Source organism: Polypterus senegalus, chromosome 15, assembly GCF_016835505.1.
Source record: "Polypterus senegalus isolate Bchr_013 chromosome 15, ASM1683550v1, whole genome shotgun sequence".
Taxonomy (NCBI): domain Eukaryota; kingdom Metazoa; phylum Chordata; class Cladistia; order Polypteriformes; family Polypteridae; genus Polypterus; species Polypterus senegalus.
Genome location: NC_053168.1, coordinates 131,160,047 through 131,178,704, shown reverse-complemented (window position 1 = coordinate 131,178,704; position 18,658 = coordinate 131,160,047). Strand labels below are relative to the sequence as shown.

The following is an 18,658-nucleotide window of genomic DNA, read 5'->3' as shown; positions in this document are numbered from 1 at the left end:
CTAAAGAACTGCTAGAAATGCAACTGAAACAGAGGAACTTATGATAGGTTGATAATGCTTTTGTGATTGACCCTGCATATTTCCCAGACATACGTAATTCCAGTCCATTCTGTGACAGAAGTTTGACAGATATGAATTTTTTCAACTATCTTCACCTTTTTCTTGTGGTTAGGTTTAGGAAGGAAGCAAATAAAATAGTGGATCGTGATTCTAATGTTCCAAACATTAAATGCCAGTGTTTTGTGACACACAACGCTCCAGCAGTTTTCAATGTCTTGCACATTGTCCTTCTTCTCATTGGTGTTTTTCAATAATTTTATCCTGGGATTGGCTCCAGCAGACCCCCGTGACCCTGTGTTCGGATTCAGTGGGTTGGAAAATGGATGGATGGATGGATGTTCGTTTGTCTTTAAGACATTGTTCATAATAGGAGCTCCGTTAACCAACAGGGGCCTTAACTACCTCGACTGCATAACAAGTCGTCATTTAGCTGGTTTTCCTGCATTTCCGTACTTTAACAAGGGTGTCATCACTTTCCATATTCTCTGAAATGTTGTGTATACATGGTGCAGGGAACAGCCCGGACACAGACTGGTAGACATGTTCTAAAGTCACCACACACGTTTATTTACAATTATATACAACTGTGAATATACATAAACCCAGTGCCGCAGCACCAATCACCCCTTTTCACAATGCCTTTCTTCTCTTCTGGTCCGCCTCCACTCCTCTCCTCCAAGCTCCGTCCTCTTCCACCCGACTCCAGCCCATGAGGGGGCAACCGCCCTGGTGGCTTTGGGGACCACAGGTACAGAGCTTTGAAGCTCAGCCCTGTAGGGGCCCGTGGTCACAGCCAGGGGTGCCCCAATGCCTACGGAGCCCTGGACCTCAGCACTTCTGCCACACCCGGAAGTGCCAGGGTGAAGAGGATTAGGGACACCCGGAGTGCTTCCGGGTGTGCAGCCGGTACTTCCGCTACACTGGGGAGTACCGGTGGAAGATTGTCGGGAGGCGCCTGGAGCACATCCTTGTGATTATAAAAGGGGCCGCCTCCCTCCATTCGATGCCTGGAGTCGGGTGGAAGAGGATGGAGCTCGGAGGAGAGAAGTGGAGGTGGACCAGAAGAGAAGAAAGGCATTGTGAAAAGAGACCTGGACGTTGGGGTGATTGGTGCTACAGCACCATGCATATTCATAGTTGTACAGGGTGAGGCAGAAAGGACGGACGTTTTTTACAAAATCACAAAATTGTTAATTTTTTCTTACAAAGAAATTTATTGAAGGATTTGAGTTCATATTGAAATAGCATTTGACAATTTGTAGGGATGAAAATGCAGGTCTAAATGCAAAATACGCCTTACCGAATGATTACTGAGGCCAAGTTCAGAAGAACGCTTCCGAGCAGATCGACTTGGACTGCGCAGCAGGGCTAGTCGTACGCTTTCCACATTTTCAGGGTACGTGCGTGCTGTAGCCCCGGCGGTCTTTTGTTCATTAGTGTACCTCGTGTACGAAGTGCTTTAACCCAACGTAGGATTGTGTTACAAGCGGGAACAGCTTTATTTCTGTGGATATTAATATGGCAACGAAACTCACGCTGAACTGCGGTAATAGATTGGTTGTTCTTGACAAAACAGTCGTACGTAAAAAATGCGGTGTTCTATCGTCCACGGCTTCAACTAAAAAGAAAATTAAAAAATGCTAAGACTTCGCAAACCTAACGCCACCTACCGCACATCTGTCACTCCACTTAGTGGTGAGTTCTAGCCATTTCAAAGACGTCCGTCCTTTCTGCCTCACCCTGTATATAATTGTAAATAAACGTGTGTGGTGACTTTAGAACATGTCTACCTGTCTTTGTCCCGGTTGTTCCCCACAATGGGTTAAAGTTGCTCTAAATATATACCAGCTCCCCTGTTAAGTTTTCTTTTATAAATTCTGACATTTATGTACACACGTTTCAGACTTCCTTTTGTATCAGCTTTATACATTTCCTTGGGGAAATTAAAAAAAAAAAACAATTAAAAGAGAAAGCATTGTGGGTAAGAACCAGTTCTGCCAGTCTGATGAAGGTGTTCATGGGAGGATCCTGGACTGGACGTCTATTGAATGCCTGTCTCTGAGGGTAATGACACCTTCATCATGACAGATCTACTTATCTTCAATCTGTTCTCTGAAAGACGTTTGACAAACCAAGGAAATGCACATTCTTTCAATTGTCTGCACTCTGTCCTTGTGGTTAAAAGGAAGTAAATAAAATAATAAATCATTACTCTACTGTTCAAAACGTTACAAAAGGAACACAAAGCAAAATTTTAAAGTCAGTGGTTGGTGATACACTGAGCTCTAGTAGTTTTCAATGTCTTGGACATTTTCCTTCCTCTCATTGGTGCTTTTCAATAATTTGATCCTCGATTTGTGCTGAATATCCATTTGTCTTTAAGACATTGTTCATAATATGAGCTCCAACAACCAACAGAGGAATTAGTAGAAAACACCGTCGCCACTTACTGTAACTAGTAGTTCACAGCAGCCATACCACCAGCACTTCAGAAGAGGTCACCCACCTGAAGCCAACCCTGGTCAGGCCCGGCCAGTAGTTGGACGGCAGGTCATCTAGGAAAAGCTTGGCTTGCTGCTAGAAGAGGTGTTGGTGTGGCCAGCAGGGAGCGCTTACCCTGTGATCTGAATATGAATCCCAATGCCCCAGTGCAGTGATGGTGACACTGTCCTGTAAAAACGGTGCCAGGCCTCAGATGAGACATAAAACCGAGGTCCTGATTCTCTGTGGTCATAAAAGATCCCTGGGCATCCTTCATAAAGAGCAGGGTGTATCCCGATGTCCTGACAGCATATGTGTGGAGAACGCACTGGGACAAAATGGCTGCCGTCACATCATCTGGATGGATGCTACACATAAGTAGTGGTTGAAGTGGCTCCCTACTCACTGAAGCGCTTTGAGTAGTGAGAAAAGCACTATATAAATGTAAAGAATTATTAATATATATTATTACGTGATTTTAAAATACAACTGCTTGTGCCAGAGCCCATTTATCTGTGTCATAATAGAAGAAATCTCCCACAGTGCAAAGACATGCAGGTGAGGTGGACTGACGTTGTTAAAGTGACCCTTGTGTGTGTGTTTGTCTGTGTGTGTGTTCTGGACTGGCACCCTGTATAGGGATTATTCCTACCTTGCGCTCCATCTTTGATGGGATAGGCTCCAGCTGACCTTTGTGAGGGACGGCTGGGAGCCTGGCCCATCCAGGATGCCCTCAGCCAGGAAAGACCAGAGGAGATAGCATACACAGGACATTATCTGCCCAGACTGCTAAATGACAGCCCCTCTGGGTTGCGGTGGCACCATGGTTTCCCACAAGTCATTATGGATTCATCCCATTTGCATTCCAATGGGTGGCACCCTTTGGTGCTATGGGGAGTACCTTGTCAGGCTCCAGCCTAACCTGGAAGTGCTTCCCGGCCACAATTATGGGACACCGGAAATACTCCCGGGTTTCACATAAAAGGAGCTGCCTGCCACTGGTCAGAGAGCCAGACTCAGGAGGAAGGAGGACAACACTTGCGTGGAGGAGTGGAAGCAGTGATGGAAAGAGAAAGAGAGGAGACAGAGAGCAAGCACTGCTGTATTGTGATTGTGGCGTGGGAAATGCTTGCCTGAGAAGAGCTTCCCACAATAAAATCTCTTTGTACTTTTATACTTGTGTCTAAGCCTGTGTGTGTGTGTCAGGTGTTTGGGGAGCTGGAGCGCCCTTTGGTGGGCACACCCTGCTCTGGATAAGCAAGTTTACAAAAATGGACAAATGGATGCCTACTTACACAATGTAATACTTTCAAAGTTGTTTTCTGATTAATTAAAATAGAAAGTGTTTATAGTGTAAATAAACGTGGGAAAAAAAACCTAAAATACAGTATACTGAGATACCATATTGTAGCATAGAGTCAGCAGTGTCAGTGTACAGAGCCGAATCTATAGTCGCTGCTCTGGATTTATGCCACCTCTGTGAAATGTTTCAACAACCTACCTTAGTGTCATACATAAGGCGTTCAACGCCTGTGTTATTTTTGTACTTCTGGAGGTCAAACTCGGTTTCCTCATACATCTTCCTTTCCTCCTCAGTGAGTGGTGCCACTGCTTCATTAATGCCAGGAATCAGAATGCGGCCTCTTGCATCAATGAGGGTGTCTGTGAATAAAACATTTCTTCTGTGTTTATCTCTGTTCTGTAGTTAACATGTTTTGTCAGTCATTTATAGTCAAACAAATATGGTGTGTTTGTTTTAGTTCATTTGAGTTCATTTATATGGGAATTCACTGAAGAGTGGCTCAGAGTGTTTACATAGACTTAATGATACAAACCTGTAACAGAGAACGTATAAATCATTAAACAGTTTTATACTCTCAACCATATACAGTCCAGGATCCTCAGTTAATGTTCACATCAAACACTAGAATATGGAAAAGAAGACGTGATCTCAGTGATTTTGACCGTGGTATCGTTGTGAGTGCCAAATGAGCATTTATGTAACTGCTGATCTCCTGGGATTTCCACATACAAATGTCTCTAGGGCAGGGGTGGCCGACTCTAATCCTAACTATTTTCGTCATTAGTGACTAGTTTTTCCTAATAATGAACTTACTTTTATTTATTTACTATTTAAGACTCAAACACCAGCGTGTTTACAGAGATTTATAGATACTAAATGTAACAGATAACGACTAATCATTAGTTAGGTACCTAAGCACAGTTTAAAGGAGCAGTGGTGGAGATATCCACAATCTTTGGCTAAAAAGTAACAGACGTCTGTCTCCCTGTCTTTCCTTTCATAATATCCTTGTATTATTTCGTTTGTGTCCATCTGAGTTCAATATAAACAACGGTTATCACAACTACTACATCTCTCCGCAACAACAGACAGGAATCCGCGTTCCTGGCAGAGTTTTGGTCTTAGGCTTATCTTCAAGTCTTCAATTCTTCATTGTGACCAGTTATTGAATGTGGTATTTGACTGTTTATTTGGTGCATACTTTGGTATTCACCGAAGCTGCATTATGACACCACCATTTTACATCTCCTTCTTCCTTTATTTTGACATAAGCCTCCCAATAAAATGAAGAGGCACATACAGACTAGCTGTGTCTCGCTGGCCTACATACTCACACCAAACGCACAAAAGCAGAAACATCGACATCACGGCAGACAAACCAGCACAGGCAACAACAAAGACAACGCATGACAAACCACAGAGCGACATTATCCGAAGATCACGGGCAGCAAATCTTGCACCGAGACAGTGAACGAGAAAACAAATTACACACACCTTTCTGAAGAGCAGCGGCAAACTGCCAGACAACAAGAAACATTACGACGGAAAAACATCAGGGAATCCGTAACACTGACAACTCAGAACAAGATATTCCTTTTATATTACGGTGTAGTCAGTTCCCTGTCCGCATATTGTACGACTATGATCGAGTCACAATGACAAACGTTTAATAACATCGGAGATTATTTGCTAGGTCCTGTTTTTACCCAAGGCCAGTTGTACACTATATTTACATCGAAACCCTCGTTAAACGTATAGGTACTTGCAGGTTACACACAGGAGAATATTTTCGCTGACAGTAACGTTTATGCAATAAATTGCATTTCCCGACAATTATTATAGACGTCAGTATACTACATAACCTGACGGCCACACTTCACACATACTGACTTACATATGCCCTGCATTTTCCTTCTTATCTAATCTGATCTGTTGACTAGGGTGACCAGACGTCCTCTCTTTTTTAACTTGGTTTCCTCTGTCCTCCAGGCGTTCCAAAAATTCATTTAAATGTCCTCCTTTCACAGAATCACGAACAGAGTTGACCGTTTTTGACTAATTACATATGATATATACCGAGAATGAGCAGCCTTTGGCCATTCTCCATTCATCCGCGTCACCGCGTGACATTACGTTACGTTATCACGTTATCAATAATTGTACCATCAAGTAGCGGCAACACTGTTTTATATTCTATTTCTAAAGGACTGCGGTTAGAGGTTGATTGGAGTTGGAAAATATATGTGGTAATTTTTGTCCTCCTTTTTGACTGTCGGTGTCCTTCCTTTATGCCCGAACCCATATGGACACCCTACTGTTGCCCTGTTCATGTTACACTTTGTACTGTAAATATTCACGCTGTTGTAAGTGACTATAATAACATCCCATACTAATCATGTGACTATCACAGGGGTGGGCAAAGTCATTCCTGGAGGGCCGCAGTGGCTGCAGGTTTTTGTTCCAACCCAATTGCTTAATAAGAAGCACTTATTGCTCTAGAAACACTTCTGCTTCATTTTAGTTGTCTCCCTCATTAAGATTTTGAACACTTATTGCTTATTTAAGTCTTAAAGAGTTGCATTCTCAGTTTAATTGCTCCTTATTAACAATAAGATGCAAATGACAAAAGAAACCAGCAGTTAGCCATTCTGCTTGCTCCCCTTTACACCTGTGTGTATTTACCGTGCGCTATTCGGTTTAAGTAAATACTTGGAAGGAAAGAGAAGAGAAAAAAGTGAAGGGTTGAGAATTATCCATCCGTTTTACACTTCAGAGTATTTGTATGATATCCTTAGAATGGAAAAAAAAAATCTAGGATATGAGAATGACTTGACATAGCAGAGTTAAAGCGCCAACAAGCCATGAAATGTAATTATTGGCAAGGATTGTTTTCTACTTAAGCAACTGGGTTGGAACAGAAAACCCGCAGCCACTGCGGCCCTCCAGGAATGACTTTGCCCACCCCTGGACTATTCTAATACTGAGTCCTCTCACAAGTCACTACTTATTAAAATAATCTTTCTTACTGTAACATGTGATGTTATTCTCTCCCTCATCATCATTTCATTAACTCTTTTATTCTTGCGAAATGTTCGCAGGCACGATTTGCTAGTTGCAGATTAAGGCACTCCGTGCGTTTGTCACTTGAGCAGAGTCTTTCATGGCAGTTTGCACAACGTTTGATGTGCCGCTGTAATCGGTGAATATGGAGTTCTAACAGGCTGGAGGCATTTTTTTACATAGACAGTGTGATAAAGGCGCTATATAGCACCCAACCCGGCACAGACTACGCAGAGGCACGTGTTCACGCTCAAAGGGCTTTTTATTTTCTTTCTTCAGCCGTGGGCACACGTCTTCCCCGTGTCCCACCGGCCCAACACAGTCCCAAGCACAAAACACACAAAAACCACACTTTCCTGCTCCACCACTCCTCCCAGGCAACCTCGTCCTCTTCCTCCCGATTCTGTCCCTGATTGCAGGGAGGCAGGCCCTTTTATACCCCACCTGGAAGTGTTCCAGGTGCCTGACCAGCTGGTCTTAATTGCACCTCCGGGTGGGGCTGATAAACCGTCCAGCGTGGTGGCTGGTTGTCCGCAGCACCCACCGAGCTGCTGTGGTGGACTCCATGTCCCATGGAGCCACGGGGAAGATTGAGGAGGGATCCACGGCCAGGGAGGCTGCCCCCAAGCGCCCCGGGGAAGGTACTGCAATGTCCATGATGGCTCCCCCGGGACGTATACAGCAGAGGCGTCCCGGCCGGTCATGGGACCCGGCTGTCCGTCACAACAGATAGAAGAGACATTATAACAAATAACAACTACTGTCCCCACAAACACACACAGGAAGTACAAAAAAAGTTATATGACAAAATAAATTTGGAAACTCCACCCAATTGAAAAGGATTCTTGTACAACACGTTCCAAATCACTATGCAAATTGTATTTAAGTGTCATAAAGATTAAATAGTTTGTTTTTCAATGAAACTCATGGATGACATTGTGTGTCAGGGCTCTTTTAATCACTGAAATCAATCTTGGACACCTGGTGATAATTAGTTGGCCAGGTGAGCCCAATTAAAGGATAAACTATTTAAGGAGGATGCTCCACATTTTCAAGCAATATGGGAAAGAAAAAGGATCTCTCTGCTGCCGAAAAGCGTGAAAGAGTTGAATGCCTTGCACAAGGATATTTCACGAAAACTTAAGTGTGATCATCATACTGTTAAAAGATTGTGGCTGACTCAGAGCACACATGGGTTCGTGGAGATAAAGGCAAAATGAGGAAGGTTTCTGCCAGACAAATACATTGGATTAAGAGAGCAGTTGCTAAAATGCCATTACAAAGCAGCAAACAGGTATTTGAAGCTGCTGGTGCCTCTGGAGTCCCACAAACATCAAGGAGCAGGATACTCCCGTGGACTGCAGTTATGCATAAACTTTCTATTCGGCCAACCCTAAACAATGCTCACAAGCAGAAACCGCTACAGTGGGCCCAGAACTACATGAAGACTAATTTTCAAACAGTCATGTTTACCGAATAGTGCCGTGCAACCCTGGATGGTCCAGATGGATGGAGTCGTGGATGGTTGGTGGATGTTCCAACAAGGCTGCCACGTCAGCAGAGTCATGTTTTGGGCCGGAATCATGGGGAGAGAGCTGGTCGGCCCCTTTAGGGTCTCTGAAAGTGTGAAACTGACCTCTGAAAAGTAGGTGGAGTTTCTGACTAACCACTTTCTTCCGTGGTACAAGAAGAAGAACCGTGCTTTCCTTAACAAAATCATCTTCATGCATGACAATGCACCATCTCATGCTGCAAGGAATACCTCTGCATCATTGGCTGCTATCGGCATAAAAGGCGAGAAACTCATGGTGTGGCCCCCATCCTCCCCTGACCTCAATCCTATTGAGAACCTTTGGAGCATCCTCAAGCATCCAAACAGCAGCTCTGGGAGGCTATTCTGACATCCTGCAAAGAAATTCAAGCAGAAACGCTCCAAAAACTCACTCAAGTTCAATGGATGCAAGAATTGTGAATCTGCTGTCAAATAAGGGGTCCTATGTTAATATGGAACTTGACCTGTTAAGATGTTTTTGATTGAAATAGCTTTCGATTTCAGTAAATATGACCTCCTAATGCTGCAAATTCAACAAATGACCATTTTCAGTTCTTTACAACCTATAAAATGTTTTGAAACATGTTGTGCGTAATAATTTGGAACAGTGCCTTTTAAGATTTTTATTTTTGAAAATCATACCGTTATCATTAGGAAGTTTGTTCAGTAACATTCAAATTATGCCCTAATGGTTGATGACTCAAAAATTATGCTGACTGCCACCTGCATCGACTATTTAGCAAAATCAGATAAAAATATAATTTGCATAATAATTTGGAACGCAGTGTATATTAGTCTTAACATTTGACTCTACCTGGCTGGACACTAAAAGTTCTATAACATTGTGGAGGACCGCCGGCTTCTCATGCCGGTCCTCACCCCCAGGCCGCCAGGAGGAGCTCTCCCGACAGCAGGATCGTGCCCGGAGGTCCAGCAGGGCCTCATGGACTTTGTAGTATTTATACACAGCCCTGCTGGATACCTTGGGGGCCACCAGGAGTCGCTGTGGGGGGGCTTATGGGCTCTTTTGTGCCCTATGACCCGGGAGTACGTCACGGTCACGTGACGAGAAGGAACGACGTGCTCCCGGGGTGAAGAAAAGGACTGTTTGCCCTGACCCAGAAGGAATTAGGAACTGTGGTCTGACTGGACAGGAACGCCTCTGGGTCAGGGGCTATAAAAGGACTAGAAGCCAGTCCAGACACTGAGCTGTGCTGGGAGGGAGAGGAGCAAAGCGTCTGGGCGAGGAGGAGTGATTAGAGTACTGTACTGGTTGATGAATAGTGTAGTGTGGGAGGTGCTTGGTGTACAGTCTTGTAAAAGAATAAAAGAGTCTTGGACTTTTACCTGCTGTCTGGCGTTGTCCCTGAGGGTTCAACGGAGCACTAGCACCCCCTACTGCCACAAAAATATAATAGATTCTGAAGAAAGGGGGTAGCCTTCCAATGGACGGGGCTTGCAGTATTTATTGCAGTGATAAATACTATTTTTTTCACGGCTTTCATTCAATGTAACCCACCAGCATTTAAACATGTTGTCACACACGTGTTCATTGGAGGCACCTGAAGGGCTTAGAGAGGACTGATTATACATCTGCCCAGGGGGGGCGGGGTACGCTAACGCTCTTTCTGAGTTCTCTACAGGTCTTTCCCAGGAAATCCCACCAGGAGCCACCACCTCGAAGTGGGACACATCACTTCCGGCCCCGAGGATGACATCACTTCCGGTTCCGGCACAGAGGACGACATCACTTCCGCCCACCGTCCTATAAAGCCTCCTGCCTTTGCTCTGGGAGGCAGTTCTGTTTTGGACTCTGTCGTGTAAACTTGCCTTACATGAATCAATTGCTTTTGCAGCCAGGAAACCGCATTAAACGGGTGGCTGCCCCAAACCTTGCCACGCCTCAAGTCTCTTCTTATTACAATGTCAAGTGTGTATTTTCATTGCATTTTACTTTCCTTTATCCACTGGGCTAGTGTGAGTTTTTCTACTTTAAAAATACAGTTGACCCTTGATATACGACTGGCCTGACATGTGAACAACTTGATTTACGACCAACATCTTGCGTTACGACCCGAATGCGGTCACGTGTATCCGCTTGTGCGATTCTAAACAAACAGCCGAGAGCGTTCGTAAGCATCAGTCGGAGCCCAGATACATGTGTTTGTGGACGTAATTTCGGTCAGTGCAGTGATTTATCTATATATACAGTATAATTCACTAAGACCATGGCAAGCAAGACACATAATTGCTAAGGAAGTAAGGAAGTAGTCCCACAGCTGAAGATAAAGAAAGTCTTTGTGTTTTTTATACGTGCCTCTGTGTCCATCTGTGTCGGGTCAGGCGCCTATATAGCGCCTTTGTTACAGTGTAAAAAAAAACTTCCTAATGTGTGCGTGAAATTTCCCCTTAAGTTTCCAACTGTGTCCCCGTGTTCTTGATGAGCTCATTTTAATGTCACCGTCTCGATCCACTGTACTAATTCCCTTCATAATGTTAAACACTTCAGTCAGGTCACCTCTTAATCTCCTTTTGTTTAAACTGTAAAGGCTCAGCTCTTTTAATCTTTCCTCATAACTCATCCCCTGTATCCCTGAATCAGCCTAGTCGCTCTTCTCTGGACCTTCTCCAGTGCTGCTATGTCCTTTTTGTAGCCTGGAGACCAAAACTGCACACAGAACTCCAGATGAGGCCCCACCAGCGTGTTATAAAGGTTGAGCTTGAAATTAAGTTGCTTTAACAAATAAGCAACCCAGAGGCAGACAAGAGCCAATGCACAAATCCAGAGAGAAGGCAAAAAAAACATCAAAGGCAAAGCAAAGCAATACTCTAGTGCAGGGGTCTCCAACACGTCGCTCGTGGGCTACCAGTAGCTCCTAACCCCTTTCCAAGTAGCTCACCAAAGGGTTAATGAATCCTACATAAATTTGAAAACTTGATTAGTCAAATTAGGTGTGGGCGATCTTTCCAAAAAATCATATCACAATCCTTTTAACACAAAATCACGATCCATAATTTGAATTGCAATCTCTCTTTTCAATGTGGCATACACTTAAGAGAATCTTCAGACTCACACTCATCAAGACCTAAGTAACACTTTATTTTAAATATCAAACAAAGTTGAATTCAATTGTCCTCTCGTTCGTTAGCTAAGCGGAGTTAAGGACCATGCCCCGAAGATGGCGAGTGAGTGAGGAAGGCCCCTCTCCTTGGCCCGCTGCATGGATTCGCACAAATAAATCGGTACCACAAGTGAACTCTGAAACATAACAAAATGAGAGAAGTCGCAAAATCAACTGGAATGTTCAAGCAAATTATAGCGAAGAACCCGGTCTAAATCCATTAAGTAGTTCTCTCGTGGAAAGCGGACAGACGTACAGACAGACAGACATTGGATTTTATATATTATATATTAATAAACCTTCAAAATAATGTGCAATTCAAGTCTCAACAGCATTCTCAGCATTTCTGGAGCTTAGTAGAGTCAGATATCTATAAGAATCTTCACCAAGCAGCTCTGAAAATGTCTGATTTGTTTGGGTCTCCATACCTCTGTGAGTCTGACCTGAATGTCATGAAATCAAAGTTCAGAACAAGACTGACAGACGAACATTTCAATGACTCCAGAAGAGTGAACCTAAGGGGGGGGCTCCACTCCACCATACACCTCAGTGCCAGTCATCTGACTAACTGAAAAACACATCACACATGCAACTGGACCTGTGAAGTGACAGAGTGACATGTGACAAAATGACAAATGAATAAGTCATATCTGTGGATTTGGAATTGCATTGTTTTGTTTTGACAGCATTCATATTTTAATTCAATAGTGAGAGGTACACTCAATATTTGTGATGTTTTAATGCAAAATGTGACTTGTGGGCACCAACATTTTGTAAATGTTCAGGCAAAGCAAGCGTATTCAGTTTGTTTGGGTTGAAATAAGCTATGAGAATAAACGTTAAAAAACAGGAGTAGCTCTCGGCCATTTTCATTTTGTAAAAGTAGCTCTCAGGGGAAAAAAATGTTTGAGACCCCTGCTCTAGGAGGACTCAGCACCATCAAGTACATACAATGTACCACCAGCAACTGTGTGTTCCCTCAGCGTTTACTGGTTTGAGGGCAGTCTCTCGACAGAGATGGACTTAGGAGACAACCCACAAAACACAAAGAACAAGCATGGGCACAAAGAAACCAAATAATACACAAAACTAATGTAAGACACATATAATAATACAAATAATGAGCATAACAATAATAACATTAAGAAAGGGATCAAACATGAACAAAAAAGATAGATCACAAGGCAGCGGAGGAACCCTGGCTGGCACATAACAGTGATGGGCACTTGGGCAGCTCATCACTGGAGTGGAACCACATCTGCTTAAAGGCTCAACTGATCATCAGGTCAAAGAGTAACATACTGAAGGCCCAGTTCAGCTAACATCCTATCCGTGATAACATAAAGGCATACAGTACCTAGCAGCCCAATCAGGTCAGTCATGGGTTCAATAACTGTTCCTCCGTAGACACCAGAATGCAGATCTAGCTTTGGACCCTTTACCTTTAATCAAAAGCAGAAATCAAAGTTAGCGCCAATAAGATACAAGGGACGTTCAAAACATTTCCGCACCTTTTTTTAACTCTATTTATTAAGAATTTCGAAAACAAATGACATCACTTTTCTACATAGTCACCTTCGTTTGCGATGCAGTTTTCCCAGCGTCGTACCAACTTTTTAATGCCCAATTACTACTCCTGCCGCCTGAAGTGCAGAAACGTTTTGAACGTCCCTCATATATTGTTTTCCTTCAGCAGCAGACACATAACAAAAATGTATTTAAATTCTGTACTTGTTCCCTAGAGCATTAAGGCATTTTTTGGCTTTTGAAAGAATCTGGCAAAAGGGGTTATATAACTATTATACTCTATCAAAAATGTAGCTCAATTCAATTTCAGCCTGGACAAGCACTATAATGCATTACTGTAGCTGTAGAGATACGGTGGTTATATCACCAGTGATGTCATCTTAGTAACCTGTTTACATCTTGGACATGTTTATTCTATGATAATGCAGTTATGGGGCTTTGTGTTATACTTAAATTAACTAAATGTGTTTTACAATGAGCAGAGGGTCAGTTCTCCTGTGCATTTTTACACACCCAGAAATGCAGCATTGTGGCTTATCAACCATTGAATGTGGGAGGAGATGAGTCTTTAATTCAAAATCTCCCCAGGCATTAATGTGACATAAATCGACATATTAGTTAAAGAAAGAAACATATCTTCTACTAGGACAAGTCTGATAAAACCCCATTGAATCAATAATCAGGCAGGAGGAAGCTTGTCTATTGCGTCATTTATTCACTTTTACAGCAAATGCCAAAGAGGGAGCATCCATCACAGCAGACTGTTACAGAATGGTCAGAATGATATCAACAACTGAATTTAAATAGCAGTGCTGATTAATGTATGCATTTACTCTGATTGGTTCATTGGTTTATACCCAAGTGACTTGTTAAAGTAAAAGTCTATTCCATGACACTCTTGTCCTTATCATATCCTTTAGGTTCAGCTCGTGTTACCCTTGAAGCCTTTGTGTATGTGACGACTGTCCACTCACAGGACATCTGCTGATCTCGTCTCCTGCTATAATGTGTGCATTATGTACATCAACCTTCCTCCTAGTACATTTATTTAACCATTTCAGCAGCTCTTCTTCATGACAATTAAAATAAATGCTTATATATTGTCGGAGATGCTTGAGGTGGCGACCGTGCCGGGATGCCCAGGAGGATCGGAAGAGGGCTTAACTCCACCTCAGACCACGTGGGGGCGACCACCCTGGTCCCATTGGGGGCCACGGGTACAGAGCTTTGAAGCTCTACCCTGTAGGGGCCCGTGGTCACCGGCAGGGAGCGCCCCTGTGCCTAGAAAGCCCTGGACCTCAGCACTTCCGCCACACCCGGAAGTGCTGGGGGGGAAGAGGGTCGGGGACACCCAGAGTGCTTCCGGGTACACAGAGGGTGCTTCCGCCACACAGGAACGTGTCGGTGAGAGGTCACTGGAGGACACCAGGAGCACTTCCGGGTGCATATAAAAGGGGCTGCCTCCCTTCATACGATGGCTGGAGTCGGGAGGAGAAGACAAGGTCTTGGAGGAGAGGCAAGGAGGCGGCCTGAAGAGAGTGAAGGCATTGGACTGAGTGGCCAGGACTTTGGGGACTTTTGGGGTTTGAGCACTCATTTGTAAATATGGACTTTGTTAATAAACGTGTGTGGGGTGAGTTTAACGTGTCTGCCTCTCTGTGTCTGGGTCATACTCCACAATATTTCAACATGCACTACAAACCAAAACACCTAACTACTGCTACCTCTAAATTATTCTCTCAAATTAATGAAGGATTTCGTTTATTTAACATTTTGTTTTATCAAAATAATGTGTTTGGAGCAGTCATGATCAGGTGTTTGTTGTAGATGTTTAGAAATCTTAGGGTCACATTTATTTTTGTACCAGATAATTTGTTATGGATGATTAAAATAAGTGACAATTGCCCGCAACGCCATTTTGATTTTCTTATGGGCACTGCCATTTTGAGTGTTTTTTGTTGATGGTTGCTATGCTGTTTCTAGGCAAAACTCACAGAAAGTGTGAGACGTGTAACATATCTGGAATATGAAGATGGTGTCGTGCACTTACTAGATGTCCTTCATTGGATTTCACTCAACCCTAAAAACTGTTATTCCTTTGCTCTTTTGAAATATGTCTGGTTAACTACCGTATTTACTCGTGTACCACGCGCCCTTGTGTAAGATGCACACCCTAATTTTTACAAAGAAAATCAGGAAAATTGATTTGCCCCGTGTACGACGCGCATTGTGATTGTATAGGAAGCGTTTAGAGAGAGAGAGAGCGTGAGTGCGCGAGCGAGAGAGAGCGAGTGAGCGAGCGAGAGAGAGGAGAGAGCGAGCGAGCGAGAGAGAGAGAGTGAGCGAACCCAAGCAGAAGAAGTAAACATTACAGAATTACATTTCCTTGTGTATGACGCGCACCTAATTTTCTAATGCTAATTTTCGGGAAAAATGTGTGCATGGTACACACGTAAATACGGTAATTCTGCCGTTACTTTTTGACGATAATTTTAAATTAACGTTTTGCTTCTGGTTCTGTGTTTGTTTATTAGTTTGTTCTCCACTTGACAACAATTTTTGTTACAATTGTTTGTTCTTTTTGACTTGACAACTCTCTGCATGTTACTTTGGTTACAATTTATCTCCTGATTTCTTTTACAACTAAATTCTGCTGCTGTGTGCCGCAGTCCACACAGGAATGTTGTGAGCAGGTGACTGGATATCCGACATTGGGGTTGTGCACCATAAGGGAATTAAGATTTTTTTTCATGGACGTTTTGATATTGTTTATGGCTGTTCTCTGCTGGTCCATGTTGTGTCAGAAACTTTGTGATCTCCTGTCTCCATATAAACAAAACCATCCAAGTTTTTCCTGGCCATTATCACAACTAATATGGGGTAAGTAACAGACAAACAAAGAGATAATTTTTCGATAGAGTATTCCTTTAAGAGTGAAGGTAGATGGGATACCCAGATGAACATGTCGATCCCAGGATTTCTTTTCTCTTCCTCCAATACTAAATATTCTAAAACAATGCATACCTCTGCAAGGAAATAGCAGTTTCCTCTGGTTCCATAGGTGACAGCCGGCTTGGTACTAAGCCACCCACAGTCCGAGACGATGATGTAGTCAACATCACCGAAAAAGCTGTCCTTTAGTTTTTCAACCATTTCATCCAAGCCAGGGGATCCAACTTCCTCCATTCCTTCAATAAAATATTTTACATTCACCGGAAGCTCCTGGAAGAGCCAAACAAGTTATTGTTGCAGGTTAGAATACTTCAGGCTTAAAAAATCTTGTACAAAGAGTTGTACCTTGTGAACGGCCAAGTACGCTTCAACCGCATGTAGCCAAGCAAGAACAGGAGCTTTGTTGTCAGAGGCCCCCCTTCCATAAAGTTTACCTGCCGGTAAGAAAGACAAATTGTAAAATTAGAAGGCAAGCTAATTTGGGTTTTGTATAATAATGGTGGTCCAATATACGAGGTGTGGCAGAAAAGTAATGAGACTGATTTTTTATTTACCAAAGTTTTTATTTTTTTCTAACATCAATGTTACCCCCTTCAAAGTAGTTCCCTTGGGCAGCTACACACCGATGATGACGTTGTTCCCACTGTTGGTAGCATCGCTGGAAGTCTTCAACCGGTATGGTCTTCAGCATGTCCGTTACACTCTTTTGGATGTTTTCTAATGTCCCGAAATGACGTCCTTTGAGGACATTTTTCAGTTTAGGAAAAAGGAAAAAGTCACACGGACTGAGGTCAGGTGAATAAGGGTCACAAATTCTGTTATGGAGAGGGCAGTTTTTCGGCACCATTTTGGCACAGACCTTTCGCATGTGCAAATGTTCAGTCAAAATTTGATGAACGGTAAACCTGTTCAAATTTAATTGTTCACTCAACATTCTTAATGTTAAACGACGGTCTGATCTCACAAGAGTGTTCACACGTTCGATGTTTTCATTGGTTTTCGAAGTTGAAGTCCTCCCTGAACGGTGTTCATCTTCAACCTGTTTTCGGCCTTCCAAAAATGATTTGTGCCAGCGAAAAACTTGAGCTCAGGATAAAGAATGTTTCCCATAGGCCTGTTTTAACTTTTCAAACGTCACACTTGCCGTTTAATGGCACAAAGCTTGGAAGCGCAACCCTGTTGGGGTCCGTGGCCACCGCCAGGGGGCATCTGGACCATCTCACAGCCCTGGACTGTAGCACTTCTACCAGACCAGGAAGTGCTGCAAGAAGATCATCAGGAAACACCTGGAGCACATCTGGGTGTGCCATAAAAGGGGCCGCCTCACTCCATTCAGGGAGCCGGAGTCGGGTGGAAGAGGACGGAGCTTGCCAGAGAGGAGTGGAGGTGGCAGAAGAAAGAGATAAAGACTGAATGGACTGCTGATTTGTGTATTGGTGCTGTGTGCGCCAAAAAGAAAATAAAAAGCATGTTTGTATCTGACATCTGGCTGTCTCGGTGTTTGTCTGTGTCTGGCATCTTTCTCTCTCTCTCTCTCTCTATATATATATATATATATATATATATACTGTATATATTTGGAGGAGAAGGTCTGTGATATGGTTTGCATATATGCAGCTGGAGATCCACAAAGGAACAAAAATGAATCACGTATCACAAAGTAGTTTTTATTCCTGAGCTTTCAACCCCTGCCAGGGGTCTTCATCAGAGGATAATGCTTAGACTTACAAGAATCAAAGGCAATATATAGCAAAAATTACATGGGGGGGCGTTTAGGTGGCTAAGTCAGTGTGATCGTGGAGGGGGTATTGGTTGTAAAGTTTTATTTATTATGAACATGTTCTTCTTAAGTTTGCAAATGCTGGATTTATGTCCAAGTGTCTGTTGATGGCGTTCTCATTTGATAGCCAAGATTCGGCCAGCTCTCTGGCACTTTTAGTACAGGCCTTAAACTTTACTTATACATTTAACTGGGACTGGGAATATACAAAGTAGGGGGAGTCAGATGGTGGTCAGACCCCGTTATGGTTGTGACTGACAATATTACAAATTCTTTAGTCAAAATTCCAAGGACACAACTCCAAAAATGAAAGCGCCTATCCCGGATGAAGATCCTCCTCTTGCCTTTTATTATATAAGATACATATCCATATTTTTTTTGCTGTGTCCATTCTGTCGTACACTTAAAGTGGCCCAGAGACTGTGAAGCAAAGTGCATATAAGAGTGAACAATTCTGAGGTGACAGACGGACCCTGCGACTTTCACTGGTTCAACGTCCACTGATTCACAGTGTGATGCTGGGCAAATCTTTTAAGTTCAAAATGTGCCAGCTGTATGCAGAAAATATGGAAATTAATTTTTCTCTATGGGCGGCTGCCTTGCAGTAAAGAGAACTGGGTTCGCTTCCCGGGTCCTCCCTGCCTGGAGTTTGCATGTTCTCCCCGTGTGTGCGTGGGTTTCCTCCCACAGTCCAAAGACATGCATTGGCTATCCTAAATTGCCCCTGGTGTGTGTGTGTGTGCCCTGCGGTAGGCTGGCGCCATGCCCGGAGTTTGTTTCCTGCCTTGCACCCTGTGTTGACCCTGTAGTTAGGATTTAGA

The 18,658-nt window shown here is 43.3% G+C and overlaps 1 protein-coding gene across 1 annotated transcript in view; it reads right to left on the bottom strand.

Annotated features, from left to right (window-relative positions):
- The window catches only part of zgc:114181 (uncharacterized protein LOC619255 homolog), a 44,621-nt gene that overhangs the window by 12,366 nt on the left and 13,597 nt on the right, over positions 1-18,658 (bottom strand). The window contains exons 5-8 of the mRNA XM_039736871.1: positions 16,403-16,491; positions 16,130-16,327; positions 12,936-13,020; positions 4,043-4,203 (exon numbers count right to left, since the gene is read on the bottom strand). Coding sequence (XP_039592805.1) covers positions 4,043-4,203; positions 12,936-13,020; positions 16,130-16,327; positions 16,403-16,491 — 533 coding nt within the window. The remainder of the gene's footprint in view (positions 1-4,042; positions 4,204-12,935; positions 13,021-16,129; positions 16,328-16,402; positions 16,492-18,658) is intronic.